This window comes from Notamacropus eugenii, chromosome 4, assembly GCF_028372415.1.
Source record: "Notamacropus eugenii isolate mMacEug1 chromosome 4, mMacEug1.pri_v2, whole genome shotgun sequence".
Taxonomy (NCBI): domain Eukaryota; kingdom Metazoa; phylum Chordata; class Mammalia; order Diprotodontia; family Macropodidae; genus Notamacropus; species Notamacropus eugenii.
The window spans coordinates 15048112-15069882 of NC_092875.1; the positions used below are offsets into that span (position 1 = coordinate 15048112).

At 54.0% G+C, this 21771-nt stretch overlaps 1 protein-coding gene across 1 annotated transcript; it reads left to right on the top strand.

Annotated features, from left to right (window-relative positions):
• The first annotated feature begins 33 nt into the window (after positions 1-33).
• On the top strand, positions 34-20571 carry SF3A1 (splicing factor 3a subunit 1). The gene is made up of 16 exons (XM_072599967.1): positions 34-166; positions 4818-4936; positions 7713-7920; positions 10297-10554; positions 12565-12639; positions 14006-14156; positions 14340-14533; positions 15066-15183; positions 15291-15476; positions 16167-16288; positions 16383-16625; positions 17130-17337; positions 18751-18905; positions 19618-19719; positions 19801-19872; positions 20110-20571. The coding sequence occupies exons 1-16, from the start codon at positions 104-106 to the stop codon at positions 20209-20211; spliced, it is 2376 nt and encodes a 791-aa protein (XP_072456068.1). The 5' UTR covers positions 34-103; the 3' UTR covers positions 20212-20571.
• Positions 20572-21771: the final 1200 nt, after the last annotated feature.

Below are 21771 nucleotides of genomic sequence, written 5' to 3' on the forward strand. Positions count from 1 at the left end.
CAAGGCGGTCCGCCGCCATCTTGTGAGCGCCCGGCTCGGCCCTGTCGTAGCGGCCGCTCGCGCCCGGACCGCCGTTGGAGCCGCCGCCCCCAGCGCCGCAGACATGCCGGCCGGACCGGTGCAGGCGGTGCCGCCGCCGCCGCCCGTTGCCACGGAGCCCAAGCAGGTAGGCGGTTGGCGGGCCCCTCTGGGCCTTGTCCGCTGATGGGAGGGAAGGGGAGAGGAACTGGAGGCTTTGGGGCCTCCATGGCAGAGAGGGAGACGGACTACAGCTCCCAGGAGGCTTCGCGCTGGCCGCGCCGCGCGGCCACCTGGGAGCCGGACGAGGGCGCTCTAGGCCCGTGGTCCTGCTGCCATGGAGCCCCAGCGTGGCCTGAGCGCCCCCGCCGGCGGCCGCGTGTGCAGAGCGGCGGGAGCCTGCTCGTCCCCGGGGCGGGCTCGTGGTGAGGAGCCCCCTGAGCGCTGGGCCCATCCCAGACTCTCGGTGACCCCTCCTGGGGTTGTCTTGCCGCAGATCCCGGAGGGATCTCCATTTACAGATGGGGAAACGGAGGCAGGCAGGGTGAAGGACGAGTGTCACTGCCCCCCCCCCTGCCCGCGGGCCCCTCCCCCAAAGGCAGACACGTGGAGAGACGGGGGAGGGGCCGGGAAAGGGAAAGGCAGACACGAACCCCGCGATGGAGCCTCATTAATCCTAACCAATTAATCATGATTAATGATGATCACGTAGCCCTTTCCCACTTGTGACCTCACCGCACGCGTGGGCCGAGAAGTCGGGACGGCTCGTGGATTCGTGCTCGGGAGTGGGCCCAGAGTTTCTTCTCGAGACTGTGAGCTGTTGGGGGGCAGACGCCGCCCCCCTTTGTGCCCAGAGCCTAGCACGCAGGAGGTGCTCAGTGATCCATCCGGCACCTGCCCGGGGGCGTCCAGGATAAAGCGCCTTCCGCCAGCCCGCCTTCCTGAAGTTTTTAAATTGTGAGTTCGTTATCAGTAAGCAGTTGAAGGTCCAGAACAAGGAAGGTTACGCCAGAAGTTGTGCCGTGGTTCCGTGGTCCCGAGAGGCGTGCTGGGCCATCGCACCGCTCCTGATGAGTCCCAGGAGGAGAGGGTGAGGCTGGTGCCGCCCTCGAGTCACCGGCAAGCGCCAGTCATGTCGTCCCCCGGGCGTCACGGCCTTCTGCAGGAAGGAAGGACGGACGGACGGACGCAGTAAGGGATGTGTGCAGAGTTAGCCAGGCAGTGCCAGGAGCGCTGGCTCGGGGCCCCTCACGCTTGGAGTGCGTTGGAGCGTCCAAGTGCTCCAGTGCCTGGAGCGAGCTGTCTGATCGGTGCACGAGCCCAGCGCCCTCCTGTAACACGCTGGGATAGCACGTGCTGCCTCCCGGACCGGTGCCTCTGTGAAGGGGCTCTGCTGTTTCCTAGCCTCCCTTGAAGGTTCCGAGGGGGAGATGGCCTGCCACCTCTTCCCAGAATGCCTTCCGGGGAGGGGGAGAGAGAGAGAGAAAGGGTGTGTGCTCATGCTGAGTACTCCATAGCCACCCGAACACGGGAACAAAACAGCCCCTGTCCTCAAGGAACGGAATTCTGTCAGGGAAAACAATGTTCCCATCCAGCTAGATCTTTGTGTGTATTTTCACATCTGGTTATCACTGCATGAATTGTTCCACTCCCCTGTGAAAGCTCTTTTAGGGCAGAAACTTTGATTTTTCTCTTCATGGCCCCAGTGCTCAGCACCAAATCCCCAGAAAATGTCTGTTGAGTTGAATTTACATTGTTGACCCGTCCTGTCCTGCTCTCTGTGACCCCATGATTATAACACACCGGGCTCTTCTTTCCTACTCTCTCTCAAAGACTAAGGTCATGTGTGTTGCTTCCGTGACACTATCCCTTTCATCTTCTGCCACTCCCTTTTCCTTTTGCTTCAGTCTTTCCCAACATCAGAGTCTTTTCCCACGAGTCCTGGCTTTTCATCATGTGGCCAGACTATTTAAGCTTCAGCCTCAGTATTTGACCTTCCCGTGCGTAGCCTGAATTAATTTCTTTAAGGGACTGATTTGGCCTCCTTGATGTCCAAGGGACTCTCAGAACTCTTCTCCAGCTCCACGATTCAAAGTGTCAGTTCTGTAGTACTCTTGTAGTTCCTCTCACAGCCATATGCTACTACTGGAAAAGCCATAGCTCTGACTATGCCAACGTCATATCTGTGCTTTTACTCTGCTGTCCAGGTTTGTCATATCTTTCCTTCCAGTGAACAAGCATCTTTTAATTTCATGGTTGCAGTAAGTCAAAAAAACCCGACCCAGCCTGTTGGTAAAGCCTGACATGTGCTAATGGATTCCCCACCTCTAATATCCCTCACCCACCCCCACCCCTGCCTGCCTTTCAGCCAGCAGTGGGGGGTTCTGTTTCCCCATCAGTCCTCTGAAGACAAGTTTAGTCATTGCAGGCATCTGAATTCTGCCTCCTAATGTTGTCTTTATATTCTGGTGGTCCTTTGTGTCTTGCCTGCCAAGAGGAGGAGCTGTCTAAGCCGAACTCTATGTCTGCCAGGGCCTGCTTATTTAGCATGGCATCCTCCACAGCCCTGCTCAGCGGGCACCAGATGTTCATTGAATGTTGTAATTGAGTCCCTGGGGGTAAGAATGCTTGGGAACACATCTTGTGAGGCCAGCACTACACCTCAAAACAAAAAAAAACACTGTGTCTCTTGGGGTGAGGGATGAAAGAGAACAAAGCCTTACAGAGGCATCTTCCACTGTTCTGGGGCCCATTCTCCCTCATCTTTGCTGACTGAAATGGCCTCCCCACTTCACTCTGGCTTCCTTGGCAGCTTCTTCTGCCATCCCTCACCTGGCTGCTTTGCACAGACTCTTGTTTTACCTCAACGTGGTATCACCCCAGGGCATGGCCACTACAAATGTTTAATATACTAAGGCCTCCTTGGGGCACTTCCCTGAAGACTCTGGTTTTAAGAGAGCCCTAATGAGCCAGTCTGGGCTCTTTCCTGCCCTCATCCCCTATGGAACTTCCGTGGTGATGAGGATAATGTCCTTCTTGGTTTTTCCTCCCAAAGTAAGGAATGTTGACCTGGAGGCTTTTTGCTCTCTTGTTTGCCTACTCTAGCTGGAAAGATTCTTCCTTGGTCACAAAGAAAGGTCTTCAGCCATGTCCTTCAGCACTCAGCCAGTCCCACCCTCCACCCGTGCAGCCTGACCAGCCTGTCCTTGCTGAGAAGGGCTCCTGTTGCCTCTTCATCTGGGAATTCCTCCTTTTTCCATCCAAGTCAGAAGTCACCCCCTCCCACCCACTAGAGAACACTGACAGGGACATAGAAAAGGGCCTGCTGAGGGTCCTGGAGCAGAGCTAGGGGCTGGTAAAAGCAGTGTAGATGCTTGGTCATCCATCTTGTCCCCTTCCCTTAAGGGGCCAGACCTTTTATTTCAGATACCATCTTAGGAGAGCACTCCTGCCCCAGGAATTGAGCCCTCCCCAGTACAGATTGTTTACTGGGGAAAGATGGGGTGGGGCATTCTACTAGGGCATAGATGGGGGAGAGGGCAGGGGATGGGGAAGAGTGTGTCCAGGACAGAAAGTACAGGAAGCAATGAGAGAAGGGAGGAGGTTTGTTGTCTGTTCCTTCCCCTTTTTGTCCTCTCAGACCAAGGGCCCAAGGATTTTAATAGGGTTCCCTCCTTAACATGTCCCTTAGATATGGGGGTGTAGGGTTTGCTCCAGCTCTTCTCAGGCCCCTTGGGGGGGGGTGGTGAAGGAAGCCAGAGGAGCACATTTCAGCTTTCTGCTGATGTCTGCAGGATGTTTTCTTTTCCCTTTCTTATTAAGAATTTTGTTTTAATGCTGTTGAATCTTAGAATGGAAGATCAAGGTTTTGTTCCCCTTATTTGACCAAAAGAGCTAGAAGATTGATTTTGTCCATCAATAAACATTTAAGTATCCACCGTGTGCCAGGCTCTGTGCTCAGGGCTGGTGGTAGTAGTGAGCCCAGTAGGTCTGCAGTTAACACCTTATGGAGTGGTGTGGGACCCAGAACAAGGGGTGAGTGAGTGTCCTAAGAGCAGTAGGTAAAAGTGAACGGGGGCAGCCAGGTAGGTGGCACAGTGCACAGAGGGCTGGGCCTGGAGTCAGGAAGACCTGAGTTCAAATCTGGCCTCAGGCACTCCTGTTCAAGTCACTTAACCCCTCTCTGCCTCAGTTCCTTATCTGGAGAAGGAAGTGGCAAACCACTTCAGCCAAGAAAACCCCAAATGGGGTCACAGAGAGTCAGACACACCTGAAACAGCTGAGCGGCAACAAGTGAACCATCCTGGGCTTGATGGGGTAGAGAATGTCTGGGGGGCATTTACCAGGATGGGGAGAGCACTGGAGACCAGAGCCCATGAAACTGAGTTGGAATGGGGGGAGGGGAATTAATGGGGAAAAGAAAAGACTTGGGAATATGGTGAGCATCTTCCAGGTACTTGTAGGGCATCCCATGGAAGGACACTCAGCCTCCTTCTGCTTGGCGCTGGTGGCAGAATTTGGGGTGGAGGGCAGGGGCAGGGGAAGTGGATTTAAGCTCAGTGTCTAGAAGAACTTCCTAAGCAGAATCCTCCAAGAGTAGGAGGGCAGGGCCTTGTAGAGGCTGATTCAGAGGCCTCAAGGACCTTTCCACTCACAGAGTCTAGGATCAAACCAGCCCACCCACCTGAGCTGGGCTTCACCCTTTGGTCTCACCTTTTCCCTCCTGGCTGCATGGGGAGGGGGGTCTTTGATCCTGAGGTCTATGGGAGTTTCTTGCTCACCCTTTACTGTCCTTGCAGCCCCCAGAAGAAGAAGCTTCCAAGGAGGACTCTACCCCTTCCAAGCCTGTTGTGGGAATCATCTACCCTCCTCCTGAGGTTAGGAATATTGTGGACAAGACCGCCAGCTTTGTTGCCAGGTAGGTCAGGGTGCATAAGCACAGACATAGTTCAGAGACCATGTGTTGGTGGTGTGCTCCTGGAGAGCTCTCCATACTTCCACACGTTCATTAGCTCTGTGTCCCTCATGGCATTGTGGGATCACTGTGGTGCGATCGTCTTTAAAGGTCTTTCTGTGGTTGCTCTCTGGGTGGCAGGACAAGGTCCCCTGGCCAGGTAGCACCAAGCCTTCCTGCCCCCCCAGCAGTAGCCTCCACTGGGCCTCTGACACTCAGGGTTGGAGGTCCCAAAGGTCAAGCTGTGGGTTAGGATGTAGCCTTTTCACTGACTTTATATGAGGACTGGATCCCATACAGGTGGGTCTGGAGGCTGTGGGACCCCCAAGAAGTGGGCAGCCTCCTGGGGTGGACTCACAGTCACCTTGGTGCTGCTTCATGGCCTTTCCTGCCTCCGGGCCCAAGCTCTTTGCACTATCCTGTGCTGACCAGAACCACAGTCATTTTGACTCAAGGGCTAATCATCTTCCTATGTTGTCTCTACAAATTAATTAAAAATCATTTCCAATTTCTCCTCCTTCCAACACAAAGCCCAGGCATTGACCTGTGTCTGCCTTGGGTATAGATGGAGAAGGAGAACTGCTCATTTGTATGGCCCTGAAGCTTTGACACCCCCACTCACCCCACACCCCTGCCCTTCCCCCTCTCCTCCCTCTCCTTCTCCCCCCGCGCTCGCTCGCTCGCTTTCTCTCTCTCTCTCTCCCCTTCTCCACCCCAGAACGCTTTAGATGGTTTTAAGCAGGAGACACTTAGCCCTTCCCAGGACGCTGGGTCAGCAAACATTCTGCCTGTATAAACTTGTCCATGGGAGACTTCTCTCGTGCCTACTGTGTGCCAGGCACTGTGCTAAACACGTTGTAGGCATCTTTCTTGATCCTCACAGTAACCTTGGCCAGTAGGTGCTTTATGATCCCTGTTTTTACAGTTGGGGAGACTGAGGCAAACAGCGTAAGGGACTTGACCAGTGTCATAAAGCTGGTCATTGTCCATGATAGAATTCAAACCCAGGTCATCCTACCTCCCAAAGCCCACGCTTTAGCCACTGACCCTAGGTCAGGTCAGGTCAGTCCCACTGTTATTAGGTACATCCTGTGGAAACGTTCCCCTGGACTACCCAGCATGATCTATAAGCAGTTTTGAAACCTTTGAAAAATGGCAACTAATTGTTGCCCTCCAGTTCAGCTACCTAGATCCTCAGCCTGAAGTGAGGGAAAAGAGGTAGGCATTTCTGCTTTGGGTCCAAGGAAGCAGTGGCGTGTGCCACCTCCCCCCCCCCCCCAATCTCCTGGGCTCGTACTCCAGGAACGAAAACCCCTTCCCCTCCCCAGGAGGCTTTGCTCGTCTAGTGAGCTCAGTGTCTCACCTTCCCTTGCTGTGTGGCACAGAGCTGGAATGAAAAAACCCAGCAAATCCACCCAATCCCCCGCCAGCCAGGTTAGAACACATTTCACCGAAAACCTTTCCATGTTTCTAAGTTTATGCTAAAATTAATAAACCTGCAAATCAGTGGCACGTAGTTGGGGCACATTTGCCCCAGGTGCTTTTGAGTTGTCCTCGACCCCCCAACCCCCAGTTTCCCTACAGTTCAGAGACACCCTTTTTTGGGGCTGAGGCCTCACAGCCTTCTCTTGTGGGAGGTTTGTCAGTGTCTGGCCCACCCAGCGGGACCCCTGCCGAGCCCCCCAGACTACGTGAGGATGGCAGGGTGGGACTGATGTTGACCAGAAAGAATCCAAAAAGGTTCTCAAGGCGTTTGGATCTGTAAGGGACCTCAGAATCGGTCAGACAGCCCACCTCCCTCACCTGACACACAAGGAAATCAAGGCTGAGAGAGGGGAGCTTTAGGAAGACACAAGGAATAAGGAAGTGACAATACTAGGATTTGAATCCAGGTCTGTATTGCTCCCTGACAAGGTCTGAACATGCAGTGCAGGGAGAGCAGGGTGAGAAGTCTTGGGATCCTAGCTCAGGAGCTGGAAGGGACAGCCCTCTTTTTACGGATGAGGACACAGAGAAGTGAGTCACCCAAGGAAGGAAAGAAATAAGCATTTATGTAGCACCTACTGTGTGCTAAGCACTTTACAGTCATCTCTTTTGATCTTCATAACAACCCTGGGAGCTACTATTATTATCCCCATTTTACAGCTCAGAAGACTTAGGCAAACAGAGGTTCTATGACTTGCCTAGGGCCCCACAGCTAGGAAGTGTCTGAAAACTGACTTTGAGGCAGGGTCTTCCTGACTCCAGGCCCACCACCCTGTGCTCAGTGGTGATCCCTTGCAGCCCCCATATGAGCCCAGATCCTCTCCATCTAGTTCCATGGTGTTTTTCCACATACCTTTGGTATGCAGACTCTGGTATTCTCTGCAATTAACCCAGGTGAGGGCACCAAAGCTCAGAGAGGAGCCGTGGCAATGAATGGCCCTGGGCTCACAGTTTCTGGCAGACTCAGGAACCGCACCTGAGTCTCCTCATTCCTGCTTTTTCTGGTCCCTCCCTAAGTCTGTTGGCCCCACGCCTTTCTCCCTGGGAAGGGGGTAGGTGTGGTCCAGACCCTACCTCTGTGGTCCCCCAGTGGATGCAGGTCCAGCAGCAGCCAGGATGGCACCAAGCTCTCAAGTGGGATGCAGGAACCAGGAGTTTACTGGAATGCCCAAATGATGAGTGGGCCAGGCCCATGCATTTTACAACCCTGAGAACCAAAGACAGCTCTGCCGCTGACCTGCTCCTTCTTTTCCAGAAACGGTCCTGAGTTTGAAGCTCGTATTCGCCAGAATGAAATCAACAACCCCAAGTTCAACTTCCTCAACCCAAATGACCCATACCATGCCTACTACCGGCACAAAGTCAGCGAGTTCAAGGAGGGGAAGGCACAGGAGCCCTCGGCTGCCATCCCTAAGGTCATGCAGCAGCAGCAGCAGGCCGCACAGCAGCAGCTGCCTCAGAAGGTACAGCCCCGCCCCAGCCCCTCGAACCCAGGCCCTCAAGCTGAGCAAGAAGGGAGCCACACACTAAGCCTGGGATCCTCAAAAAGCCTCCTTTTCTTTCTTTCACATCCCTCCTTTGCTGAGCCCTCCCCCTCAAGGCCTAAGGTCTTCCAGGTCTCTTCCGTGTCCTCCTGTACTCCATTTAACTCCTTGTGTCACGAAGGGACCCAAAAGAGGAGTAGTCACCTACTCCTCACCTCCCAGGAAGAGGGCAGACCAGCAGGCTCATAGGAGGCTTCCTTCCCCCGGGCTGCATAGGGGACATCAGTTTGTTTGCTCCTCTTTGGCTTCAGGCACCCCCGATTCAGTTGAGCAAACATATCTTAAGCACCTACTAAGAAGAAGAGCCATCCACTCTCTGGGGGTGAGGCTGTGAGCATACACAAGCTCGGGTCAGGCCATCATGGGGCTGCTTGTACCCATTCCCAGGCACATAGTTGCGCATTTTGTCCCCTTGTTCTGACAGATATGTGCTCTTGGATGAACAAGTCTTTGTGTAGAGGAACAGAGACTTAGAATAACACGTTGCAGGTGATTGAGGTGGAGGCTGGTCTTCTCACTAACCCCCTCCCACCCTGGGCAGGGCTGGGGGATCATCTACACACCCCATCAGGCCGCAGGTAGAATGCCATTTGGAGGCCTGAGTCGGGGAGGGGGCTGATTTCTCCTGCCACTTACATCAGTTTAAACAAACCCTGAGGCCAGGCTGTGGTCTTTAGCCAGCTTCTTGGGATCCTGGGATTTAGAGCTGGAGGTGCCCCAAGGGCCTGTGACTTGGGAACTGTTTGCTGTTCGCTATTGACTTTGGGAGACCTGGGTTCTAAATCCAGCCCCAACACTTGTATGTTATATTGCCCTGGGCTAAAATGTAGAGTGCAGCCTGCTGCTTCTCCCCCTTGTGCTGGGGTCAGAACCCAGGCTTTCTGACTCTGGAGCACACTTTGTCACAAGGGAAAGAAGAGCACTGACCATGTGCTGGGGTCACAGGAAATACCCACCCAGTAATGGGCAGCCCTCTGGCTCCCAGGAGCTTATGCAAAGTGCAGGAAAAGTCCTGATGCTCCTTAGGGTCAGCTGGTGGTGTGGGGGGCCTCTGGGCAGAAGACTCACAGGGGGTGACTCCCTGCCTGTGCAGGGACCATGAGTTCCCTCCTATGGGAGTGGCAGTCCAACAGCTGATGGCAGAGGAAGTCAGGGCTCACCTGAGTCTATTCCTGCCAGGCTCTTGGGCCCCTGTTGGCATTGGGGCAGAGCCCACATTGCCATGACTGTGTCTTTCACTGAGGCATTGGCTTTGGGGTGCCCTCCACATCTATAAGACAGCTGGTTCCCTTGGCTGGGCTTCTGAGCTTTAGACAACTCTTAGCACTAACAAGGTCATTCTGCTTAGACCGTTAAGTCACTATTGACTTTTCCCAGTCCTCCCCTTAGGTCCACTGCCAGGATGGAGTGCTGCACCAGTAATGAACTCCTCCGGTGGCACTCTCAGTTTGCAGTGATGGACAAACCCAAGCCCTCTTCAGACTGGGCACTGGCCCCATTTCTCCAGCTTGGCCAGATTCATGCCGTCACTGTCCACACGTAGGCAGCTATTAGCACATCTGAAAAATGACCTGGTTCACTGACCCCTTGCTGAAGTCGCCATTCTCCCTGGAGTCTGCCACACTCCTCAGTTTAACCCCTTGGGCACCAAACCAGGATGTGGCAGAGCTGCCCACAGGAGGGAGGGATACATGGCCAGGCCCCTTCCCAATGCAATCACCACTGCCCACTGCTTCTCCTTCAGTAAAATAAGACATTTGGGGAGCACATGATTCAGCGTCGAGTATTTATTTTTTAAAATTAGAAAAAAATTTTTTTGAGGCAGTTGAGATGAAATGACTTATCCAGGGTCAGATAGCTATTTAGTGAAATTTGAACTCAGGTCCTCCTGACACCAAGGCTGGTGCTCTGTCCTCTGCACCACCAGCTGGCTTGTCATCAAGTATTTATTGAGTACCTGTGGTGGGCAAAGCCATTCACTAGTCACTGGGAATATAGTTATGTTCCTAGCATGTACCTAGATAATTGCAAACTGTGCCAGGTAAATCTGAGTAATTTCAGAGTGGACAGGACTAACAGGAGAGCTCATGACCAGGAAAAACCCTCTCTGCTCTGACATTCGAAGCCCTTTTTGTTTCACTTTTGTGTAGCTCTATTTTTTCATGTGCAAAATCCTGCTGCCCTTCTGAGGGGTGGGTTATCGTCACGAGAGGACCCCGCATGGGGGGCACTACTGCCACGTAGGCAGTGAGTGACCAATTGACAACGTGCTCCACTTCCTCCTCCTCAACACAGGTCCAGGCCCAGGTGATCCAGGAGACCATCGTACCCAAGGAGCCCCCTCCAGAGTTCGAGTTCATTGCGGACCCCCCATCCATCTCAGCTTTCGACCTGGATGTGGTAAAACTGACGGCACAGTTTGTGGCCCGCAACGGGCGCCAGTTCCTGACCCAGCTGATGCAGAAGGAGCAGCGAAATTACCAATTTGATTTCCTGCGTCCCCAGCACAGTCTCTTCAACTACTTCACCAAGTTGGTGGAGCAGTATACTAAGGTGCCCGCTCACCTGGGCAGGGCTGGATGGGTGGGGTTGGACAGGAAACCTTGGAAAATGTGAGGAGTAAGAGAGAAACCCTTCATGTGGAGGAGTCAGTCAGCCATTCAGCAAACATGGCAAAGGCCTTCCTCAGCTCTGTGGCTGGCCCTGGCCTGGATGCAGAGACAGAAAGGAATCCATCCCCATCCCTACCCCTACCCCCCATGTTTTAAGAGGGAAACTGTCCTGGTAGAAGCAAAAGCCACACCAGGTAGTTGTGTGAGGGAACAAGGTACAAATGCCCAGGGGCTAGAACTGGGCCTGGGAAGATTCCCTGAGCTGGTGCTCCTGCAGAGGCTTTGGAGCTCCTGAGGGATTCTGGGATAGGGTTCAGTCAGTAAGAGGCAGCAAGTGTCTTGTGGAGTGGCTGCACTGAGGCAGAGGAAAGAGATCCACCTATAATAAGGCTGGGGTGGCGGGAAGAGGGGACTTGGCTGTTTGATGGAAGAGCTTCACATGGAGTGGGGGCTGGTGTGTGCAGAGGGGTCTCTTTGGCCAGTAGATTGAACTGGGGAGGTTGAAGTCCTGAGCCTGATTGGGCTGAGTATATGCAAGAGGGATGCTGGGAAGTGGGAATGTGGGAGGCAGGTGAGGAGCGGAGGGAAGGATGTCCATGTTCTGGACAGAATGAGGGGAAATTTGGTAGAGGCTAGGTTTGGGGAAAAGTGTATGAGGTCTGTTTTCTACAGGGATGTCCTTGGGACATCCAGATGGAATGAAAAGGAAACATCTGGTGATGGTGGAACCCGAGAGAGACTGAAGCTGTATCTAGAGACTGTGAGTGAAATGCACAGAGAGGATCGAATCCAGGATGGACAATGGGACTAGAGAGAGGCAGAGATGGAGGGGAAGAGCATGGAGACAGAAAAGAGAGGAGAGAGACAGAGAACGGGAGGAGGAGACAGAAGGGGAGAGGCAGAAAAAAGAGATGAGAGACAGAGTGAGTGAGTTTCAGGAGAAAGGAGACGTGGAGCCAGGACAGAGCCTTGGAGAACTCACGTTAGAGACATGATAGGGGATGATGAGCCAGCAAAGGCTAAGAAGAAGTAGAGAGACAGTGTCACAAAACCTGAGCAAAGGGAGAGGGTGAACAGGAGACACCCATAAGGAGGGACAGTCTGCCTGAAGGTGTCAAGGTGAGGCCAGAGTGAGCAGGGCAGGCAGGAGTGCCCAGGGAGGTCCGAGACAGCTCGTCAAGAGCCTTGGATTTGGCTTTTGTCCTTTGTTCTCACAGAGGTGATGCCATGACATGCAGGTGAATTGGATTGAAGTGAGGCAGGGCTGTGCAGTCACCAGTCTCACTTTCTCCCCCAGAGCCATCTGGGGTCAGTGGCCCCTAGCTGGTAGAAGACAGAAATGGAGGCAGGAGGTTGTGAGGACTTGACCCAGCTTGCTTGCAGAAGGGCTGTCAGGCCCCCCCGGACCCATCCCCTGTGACCACCCCTAACACTCTCCTGCCTTGCATCACTGCCTACGCAAGAAAGCAGCTGGCCTGTGGGGGAATGTGACCCCATGGCCCTGGGCTTCATGACAGAAGACTTCTGCTAGACAACTTGCCTCTCTGAAACACAATTGCCATCTCTGAGAGATTAAATGACACATTGTATGGAATGTTCTTTGTGATTACAAAGTGCTGCACATAAAGGCTGTTTGCTTTTTTTATGCCCATACTTACATGTCCTAGAGTCTGTGATGAGAGGCCAGCTAGTCCTACCCAAGAATCCCCTCTCCAAATATCCCTGACAGTTGGTCATCTGGTCTCTGTGCAGACCTCTCCATATCTGATTGATCAGCTTTTCCTTCCTAAATCTGTCTCTTCAATGCCACGCCTCCATGTTGCTCCGGGTCACAGGATGTGCTTCAGAAGCCAGCGAGGCCATCCTGCCATTACCCCAGCCCACCCCCACCCTTCATCGTCAGAAAGTGAGGGCTCTCTGTAATGACTGTTTGAACCTGCCTGTGTTTCAGATCTTGATTCCACCAAAAGGTTTATTTACAAAACTCAAGAAGGAGGCCGAGAACCCTCGAGAAGTTTTGGATCAGGTAAGTTAGAAATTTTTCCAGAAAAAAATGTGTTTGTCTACCTAAGTATTGTGAGCTGGATGCCCTTCCTGCTGCACCATCTCACTTTGTTCAGGGGAGGGAAAGGATAGGTAGTGCCCAGAAGCCTTTGAGTTTTGGCATTTCTCTGACCCTGCTTGTCTCAGCTAATGACCAAGGGACTCCCAGTCTGTAGAACTCTGCTCTTTCGCCAATGGCTTGGGGACTTGGATGTTCCCAGTCCAGGGTTCCCCCTCCGGATAGTCTGGGCTTGTCCTGGGTGCTCTAAAGCCCCTCCAGCTTCATGGCCAGTCACCCCGAGGTCCCTGATCCGGCCCCCTCAACCTCGCTGCCTCCCTTCTCTCGGGCCGTGAGTAAGAAAGCAAAGGTATTTAGGAAGCAGCTAAAGCCGCGATTCTCAGGCACAGACCAGAAAGTTCTGGCCACCAAGGTCCACGGCGCTGGCAGCGGGTCAGTATCAGAAGCTGGTCTGACTCTACCAATGAAGGTGATGTACCCCTCCATCTCCACCAGGGACCTTTCCATCAGAAGGGAGCTCCTGGAGGGCAAGACTGTGTGGCTTTGCTATTTGCGTGTTTTGCCTACAGTCAGAGCTTAATAAATGCTTCATTATGTGCCAGGTATTATGCCAAATAGTAGAGATGGAAATATGAAAGCAGAGACAGTCTCTACCTTCAATGATCTTCTTCCAGTAAGGGAACCCGATTTCTGGGGATGGTGGCAGAGAAGGACAGGCCTACTCAGCCCCAAAAGTCCAGCTGAAGCTGACCTCTGCAGCCTTTCTCCTTTGGGCCTAGTTAATGGGCCTCTCCAGAACAGCTCAGCATATCCTCCCTACCACATGCCAGCCCTTTTGCCTGGAGAGAACAGAGATCTCTGCTTGAAGAGATTCAGGGGTCCTCATCAGATTTCCAGATGATCACTGTCCGTCTCCAGGGGCTATCTTGGGGTTCTGAGGGTCCTTCCCGTCCCCCCACCCCCACTCCGCCAGGGGTCACACAGGCAGGTATCTCTCTGGAAGTGTCTCAGAGCCAGAAGATCAACTGGCAGCTGCTTTCCTTAGCACCTCAGCAGAAGCTTTGGTTTCTGGAGCTGTCAGCCTGACACATCTCCAAGGCACTCTGTTCTCTCACTGTGCCCTGCCCTTTCTATTTGTGGGTTCAGACTGTGAGATGTAACAAAGCAGCTGTCACTGCTGTGGCCTGGGGCTATCCAGCTGTTCACAGGGCCTTGCCAGAGATTCCCCTTGTGGGGGATGGGGGGTTGGGGGTACAAACCTTGTGCCTGGGCTCCTCTGGGCTATGGCAGTGACACCCTGGGGGGTCTCATCTCCTGGCCTCTGCTACAGGTGTGCTACCGTGTGGAGTGGGCCAAGTTCCAGGAGCGGGAGAGGAAGAAGGAAGAGGAGGAGAAAGAGAAGGAGCGGGTAGCATATGCACAGATCGACTGGCATGACTTTGTGGTAGTGGAAACTGTGGACTTCCAGCCCAATGAACAAGGTGGGCATAGGGGCCTGTCTGCCCTGTGCCTCAGAGCCCTGGCATCTTGGCTTATTCAGTGTCTCTTCTGTCTGCTTCTAAGGCTCCACAGGTCAAGCCACTCAAGTCAAGGGTAGATGGGTGAGCTCTAGACCACATTCCTTAAGGGATGCCTTTGATAACACAAAACTTCTTTCCCCCCAGGAAACTTCCCACCTCCCACCACACCGGAGGAGCTGGGCGCCCGAATCCTCATCCAGGAGCGATATGAGAAGTTTGGGGAGAGTGAGGAAGTGGAAATGGAGGTGGAGTCTGATGATGAAGATGAGAAACAGGAGAAGACAGAGGAGCCCCCATCCCAACTGGACCAGGACACCCAAGTGCAAGACATGGACGAGGTGACCTGCAGAGATGGACCTGGGGTGGAGGGGTGGAGAGGGAGCTTGTGGGGACTCAGAACTCTCCGGACCTGCCCAGGGCCTCCCTCCTGTTTACAGGAGCTTTCCCACACAACAGCTCCTCTCCTGAACTGAACTGTCCAGAGGAAGCAGGGCATGCCCCTGGATCTGTGGGAATTGACTTTTCTTCTGCCTCCCAGCCCCTCCCCCCACTCAGAGCTCACTGTGAGAGGCTCCATTGAAGCCTGCCCAGTGCCAGCTGCTGGAAATGCCCACGAGAACATTTGCACCATGAACCCACTGTTCCCATTCAGTCAGTAAGAGAGCTACTTGGCCTGGCGCACATTGGCTTCTGCCCGAAGAGGGAAGCTTAGCTCATGGATGCTCCTTGAGCCAGGGCTTCCCACTGCCTCAGGGAGCAGCCAGGGCCGGACATGAGGATGGCTGGTGACCTCAGCTCGGCCTCAGCCCTAGCAGGAGGGCCAAATTTTCCAGGGGGAATGCAGATTATAAACTGTCTTTTTTTCCCTAGGGTTCTGATGATGAAGAGGAGGGCCAGAAAGTTCCCCCTCCTCCAGAGACCCCCATGCCTCCCCCACTCCCACCTACTCCAGATCAGGTCATCGTCCGCAAAGACTACGACCCCAAAGGTATAGACGCTGGACTGCTGCCCATTGGCCAGCGCTAGGCCCGGCAGGTTTCTGGAGTTTGGGGGAGTTGCTGCCTGAAAGGGTTTACCTTCTGTCCTCCTTTTCAGCTTCCAAGCCCCTGCCCCCAGCCCCAGCTCCAGATGAATATCTCGTGTCCCCCATCACTGGGGAGAAGATTCCAGCCAGCAAAATGCAAGAACATATGCGCATTGGACTGCTGGACCCACGCTGGCTGGAGCAGCGTGATCGCTCGATCCGGGAGAAGCAGAGCGATGATGAGGTCTATGCCCCAGGTGAGTCCTCTCCTTACTGCTGCCTCAATGGGCGGGGGGTTGCTTCCTCAACAGGTGGTCTCCTGGACCTGGCCCCAACATGAGAATTTAAAATCAAGCACAAACCAGCAGGTGGGGCCTTTGCGATGATAGCACAGTTTAAATCCCTATTATTTCTGCTGAGACTGGTAGGCCTGAGCATGGTGGGCATTCACCATAGGGTTCAGTTTACAGGCAGCTTTCTAAGAAGGCTCCTTGGTTAGAGAAAAATCCCTTGGTGGAAAGTAGGGTTATCATTCTAGATCCTATCTACCTGTTAGGGACAGCTGGTGGCCTAGTGGTTAGAGCACTGAACCAGGAGTCAGGAAGGCACCAGTTCAAATCCAACCAAATCCATGTATAGCCTAAGTGACCCAGGACAAGTCACTTAACCTCAGCTATTAAATGGCAGTCATAATAGCCCTGACCTTCCCAGGTGTTAGGTGAATCCAATGAAGCCTTGGCAAACCTTAAAGCTATGCCAGTGTTAGCCCAAACCATGCTGAGGGGGTTGTGGTGGCAGACCTGATCACGTTGGAGCTGCTGCTGGCCTGGTGGAGAGGCACTGGGCACCAGGGCTGGGCCAGTCCTGGCAGCCCACACTCAGCTCGTAGGCTGGCTGCCCGACTGGCATTGGCCTGGATGACACCTTTCTCCTTATCTGTGTACCAGGCCTGGACATCGAGAGCAGCCTGAAGCAACTGGCCGAGCGGCGAACTGACATCTTCGGCGTGGAGGAGACGGCCATTGGCAAGAAGATTGGCGAGGAGGAAATCCAGAAGCCAGAGGAAAAGGTGCGGCGGGTCCTGGCACCCCTTGTCCTCTCCCCTCCTGTCTAGGTGGGACTTGTGGAGCTCCAGCCTTGACCCCAAGCTTACTCTTCTCCAGGTCACCTGGGATGGCCACTCAGGCAGCATGGCCCGCACCCAGCAGGCCGCCCAGGCCAACATCACCCTCCAGGAGCAGATCGAAGCCATCCACAAGGCGAAGGGGCTGGTGCCCGAAGATGACAGCAAGGAAAAGATTGGCCCCAGCAAGCCCAATGAGATCCCTCAGCCTCCTCCTCCATCCTCGGCCCCCAACGTCCCCACCTCAGCCCCACCCATCACCTCTGTGCCCCGGCCTCCCTCAGTAAGCTGGAGCCAATCCTGGAGCCGTGGAGGGGTGGGGGGTTTGGGGGGTGCTTCCCCTTTCCTGGCAGAGTGCTCACACCACTCAGTAGAAAAGAGGCAACCAGTGGGGTCCTGGACCTTTGTGGCTAGGAAGTGAGTAAAGGACAAAGCTTTGGTGAACCTGCTGCGCAGGGCCCAGACCATGGAGGAAGGCTGGAACGGGAAGGGAAGGCTCCTTAAAGTCGCCTGTAGAATCATGGCCAGAAGTCAGCCCTCTCCAAAAGTAGGCTGGATTAGGGTCAGACTGCCCAGCTGTCCCTGAGTCCTTAAGTGGAGAGTGGGTGCCGGCTTTTTAGGAGGGGGGTAGGTTTTCCTGTAAAGTCCTAGGGTGTAAATCATCCCCTGCAGCTGAGAGAAAGCTGGGCTCTTCGGCCCCAAGAACCTGAGGGATCATATGGTGGCCAGCTGTGTGACATCTCTGGCCCAGATCTCTGGCACCAATGTGCCCTCTCGTACTTTCTAGATGCCACCTCCTGTCCGCACCACGGTGGTATCTGCTGTGCCTGTCATGCCACGGCCCCCCATGGCCTCGGTGGTCCGCCTGCCTCCTGGCTCGGTCATTGCCCCCATGCCACCCATCATCCATGCTCCTCGCATCAACGTGGTCCCCATGCCACCCTCTGCTCCACCCATCATGGCACCGCGGCCACCTCCCATGATTGTGCCAACAGGTTAGTGCCTTCTGGGCAGAGGAAGACTTACTCTGTGGGGCAGATTTCAGGTCAGCCCAAGAACTTGGAGCAGTCAGAATTGTCTGACCATCAAAACTGCCTCCATTCCTGGTCCTTAGAGTTCTTCTAAGACAGACTGGGACCTTGTCAAGGGTGGCAGGGCCAAGTTCTGCTGTGGGGCTGCACTAGTCATGCCATGGGGGAAGAAAATATTTTTGATGGCACCCAGTTCCCAGACTGACATCAGGATTGCAGGCTTCAGGCTGAAAGGGTCCTTGTCCACACATCTCACTTTACACATGAGGAAACGAGAGCAGATGTGTGACAAAGTCTACATAGCTGAGTACCAGCCTTGGGTGTCTGTGGGCCCCATGGGTAACAGAAGCGATGGTCGTGCTCAGCGGATTGACTGACCGTCCTGTGGCTCTACTCGCCATCCCTGGGACTCTGACCAAGGACATAGAAGCTCCCCAAAGGGCAGGGACTGTCTTTGCTTTGGACGCCTTGGTATTTGTAATAAGATCCCCCGCTTCTTCCTCATCCCTCCATCCCCCTCAGGGTTGCCCCTCCTTGGTCACTGCCTCCCTGACAGCCCCCTCCTCAGCCAGGTTGGCAGTAGAAGGGTGCCCTCCTCGCAGGGCCTCTGTGGCTCCCAGATCCTACCAGGACACGGCTCTTATCAGCCGCGCCAATTAAAGGCTTGGAAAAGTACGTGTGACATCCTTCAGCTCTGATCTCAGTCAGTCACTAAACGTTTATTAATGGCATTTACTGGATGCCCGGCCCTGGGCCCAGTGCTGGGAATACAGATGTGAAGAAGAGAGCCCATTCCTGCCTGCAGTGAGCTTATGGGGGTGGCGGGGGGAGATGACGGTGCACAGAGGGAAGCTTAAGGGGGTGGGGGGCTAATGGAAAATGAAGTGAAGGCTGTGCTGGTGCCCTTCTGATTAGCTTAACCACCAAGACCTGTTTGGATTCATGCAGGGATTCACAGCCTGGTCTCATATGTACTGGCTTACGCATAGCTATTTTATTTTATTTGTGTTATCTGTATAAGCTAGTTAAATATGGTAGAGACTCAGTTGTTGCTGTTGTCTCTAAGAAAAACCTTGTTAAAAAATGCATGTGGCCCAGTTGGGAAGCTGCAGGGAGACTCAGCCTGGGGAATGGAGGGGAGGGCTACCGCAGAGAAAGCTTGCGGTCCAAGTCTGGCGATAGATCAGTGCACAGCGGGCAGGCCCTCATCCTTTCTTCCTTCTGGTTGATAGAGTCCCAGGCCAGCCACCCTGGAGGCTATTCCCTGAGCTTGGGGAAACCTCTGCTTTTCCCATGGATAAGGCTGAGGGCTGGGGAATAGCATGAGGTCACCTCCCCCTGGGAAGCACCTGGCTAAGTATATCTTTGTGCCCTTAGCATTTGTGCCAGCCCCCCCAGTGGCACCAGTCCCTGCACCGACCCCCATGCCTCCTGTCCACCCCCCGCCACCCATGGAGGATGAGCCTGCTTCTAAGAAACTGAAGACAGAAGACAGTCTTATGCCTGAGGAAGAGTTTCTCCGGAGGAACAAGGCATGTAGTGCAGACTGGACGACTTCCAGCTGTATGTGGGGCCTCTGGTTTGTGAAGAGTGTTTATTATCTTAGAGAGCAAGGCGGCTGGGCTGTCCCTCTGGGATCCTTGGAGAGGCTCCGTGTGGTCCTCTGCCTGGCTCCCCACTGGCCTTTAGTCACAGACTCAGGGCCCAGCTGCAAGGGCAGCAAGCAAGAGAAGGACCTGGCTTCTGATTCTCTTGAGTCTTATTGGCAGAGGGACAGAAGCTAGGTTGACTGACCTGGTGGGTGAGTCAGGTGAGGTGGAAAAGGGAAGGGACCCAAAACAGAAAGCAGAAGTTGGGTTAGTGCTTCATCCCTGAGGCAGCCCCTAGGCCCTGCCCCAGGTCCCTGCTGTCCCAGGAGGCTCCATGAAAGCTGGGGGGTGGGGAAGAACAGCGGCCCCATTTCACAGAAGACAAACCTAAAGACCAGGGACAGGACTGCCCCTTACACACCGTCCTGTCCCCTGCCCCCCGCCCCCCTCCCCATGGTCCTGAGAAAATTAATACCCATCGAGTGCTCAGCCAACCTTCCTGGGCTGTAGACATGGTTGCTGCTATTGAAGGGAGGCCAGTCCTCACCTCCTGCCATCTCCTTTGCAAAGTGAATTAGCTCCCAACTGGGCAGGTCACATTCAAAAACATCCTCTGTTTACTCATCAGAGTAATTGCCACTTTTGTTGGTCACAGGGGCCAGTCACCATCAAGGTCCAGGTTCCTAACATGCAGGACAAGACTGAATGGAAGCTGAACGGGCAGGTGCTGGTCTTCACCCTCCCACTGCCAGACCAGGTTTGTGCCAGTGGGGACCCATGGTCAGGAAGGTGTAGGGCCCTGGAGGGAGGGTCACACCGCTTCATCTTTGTCTTGCAGGTCTCTGTCATCAAGGTCAAGATCCACGAGGCCACTGGCATGCCCGCTGGCAAGCAGAAGCTGCAGTATGAGGTGAGTTGGGCATCCCCCTTCCCCCATGCCCCATATTGTCCCTTCTACGATTGGGGGATCCTGGGAGGGATTCCCATAGCACCATGTGCTCCACTGAGGGCATGGGGCAGGCTGAACCAAGGTGGGAGCCTGCCTGTGAGGCATCTGAGTGGTCAGAGAAGTGGGGAGGGGGTCAGGACCAGGCACGCCCCCTGGCAGCTGGCTACTCCTGTCCTCACATGGAACTCTGTCTTTCAGGGCATCTTCATCAAAGATTCCAACTCCCTGGCATACTATAATATGGCAAACGGTGCCGTAATCCACCTGGCACTCAAGGAAAGAGGCGGGAGGAAGAAATAAGACCGCCTAGAGGGCATGTTCAGCCTGTGTGGGTTTTGCGTCCCCAGACTCAGTTAGAAAAGAAGACCCGATTCACCTCTTTGGACTGTCCAGGCAGCACCAAGCAGCCCCTGCCTGGTAGCCCCATGTATTGCTATGGCTGTAGAGCCCATGGACCTCACCACTGGTTGTCCAGTAACCCTCTGCTCCTCTTTGATGAAGCGGACATCACCACACTGCCCCTGAGGTCCGGGCCCCTCTTCTGGCTCTCCAGGCAGCCTGGTGGGGGGCAGGAGGAAGTAGCACATTGTAGTTTTCCAGTCTTCTGTTTTTAAAGGTTACATGTTACTTAATTTTAATTAAACTCTTGCTTCAGTTAAACTTTTTCAATCTTGGATGCTTTGGTTCCTGATAATCAAGTTTTCCAAAAATTCATCAGTAATGGTATTCTGGTTTTGAAAATAAAGTTGTTAGGTCATTTCTGGCACTCTTTTCAGGTGGAGTTATTGGTGACCTTGCTTAAGGATCACTCCTCATTCTATCATCTGACATTCAACTGGCCCAAATCCCATGAGTCCCCAAGACAGCCTCTGCACCCACCAGACTACACAGTCCAGACTTGGGGTCAGAACATGTGGGCTTGAAATCTTGGACCTTCCGCTTAGGACGTAGGGGAACTTGGGTTGATTAGTCCACTCTTCTGTGCCTCTCGAGAATGAGAAGAGGCGGGACTGGCTGGCTTCTCACATGCTTTTCCTCTACTGGGGCCCAGGGTCAGTGGCCCCTGTGCTCGGACCTTAAGGCCTTGGCCTTCACTGCTCAGGTTCCATTGGCCTAGAGGAGGGCCCTGGTCCCCTCCAGCTCGGATCCTTCCATCCTTGCCATTCCCCAAACACTGCATCTGGGAGTGTGGAGAGACAGGCCTGGCTCACGGATGGGACCAGAGGGATTATTCATTACATCCCCTACACGTTAGCAACAAGGAAACTGGCCTGTTGGGGTTGAAGGGATTTGTCTAAGGTTATACAGGTGTGAAGAGGCAAAGTCTAAATTCAGACAGCACCATCTCCCTGACATTGAACCACCAACCTCCTGGGGATGTCCCAAGGCTCAAATGAGACTATTTGCAACGGGAGTTGAGAGCCAGTGGAAGCTGTTGGGCCTCATGGAATTCTCCATTGTGTGGCTGCCTCTTCTGCAGACCTGGCTGAGGCCCACCCTTAGCCCCAGAGCCCTTTCCTCCTGCAGAGGAAACACTCTTTCCTCTCTATTCATTGTTTTTGGTCATGACCCTCAGAAAAACATCCCAAGAAAAGACTTCACTGTGCTGCTGCCCGGGTTGAAACTTGAATAACCTTCCATCTTTGGCAAGCACTGTAACCTACTTTCCGGCAGGGTGTCGTCCATTCCATGGAGTTTCCCTGATGCACCAGGTGCCCAGGACCTAGGTCTGCTAGCAAATGGATGCATGTGAATTAAGCTGCTGCTGCCTAAGCAGGATCTTGTCTAGGTGGAAGATGAAAGGAGCTCACAGTGCCCTAAAAGGTGGGATGCTGTGTGCCAGACGAGCAAAATGCAGGC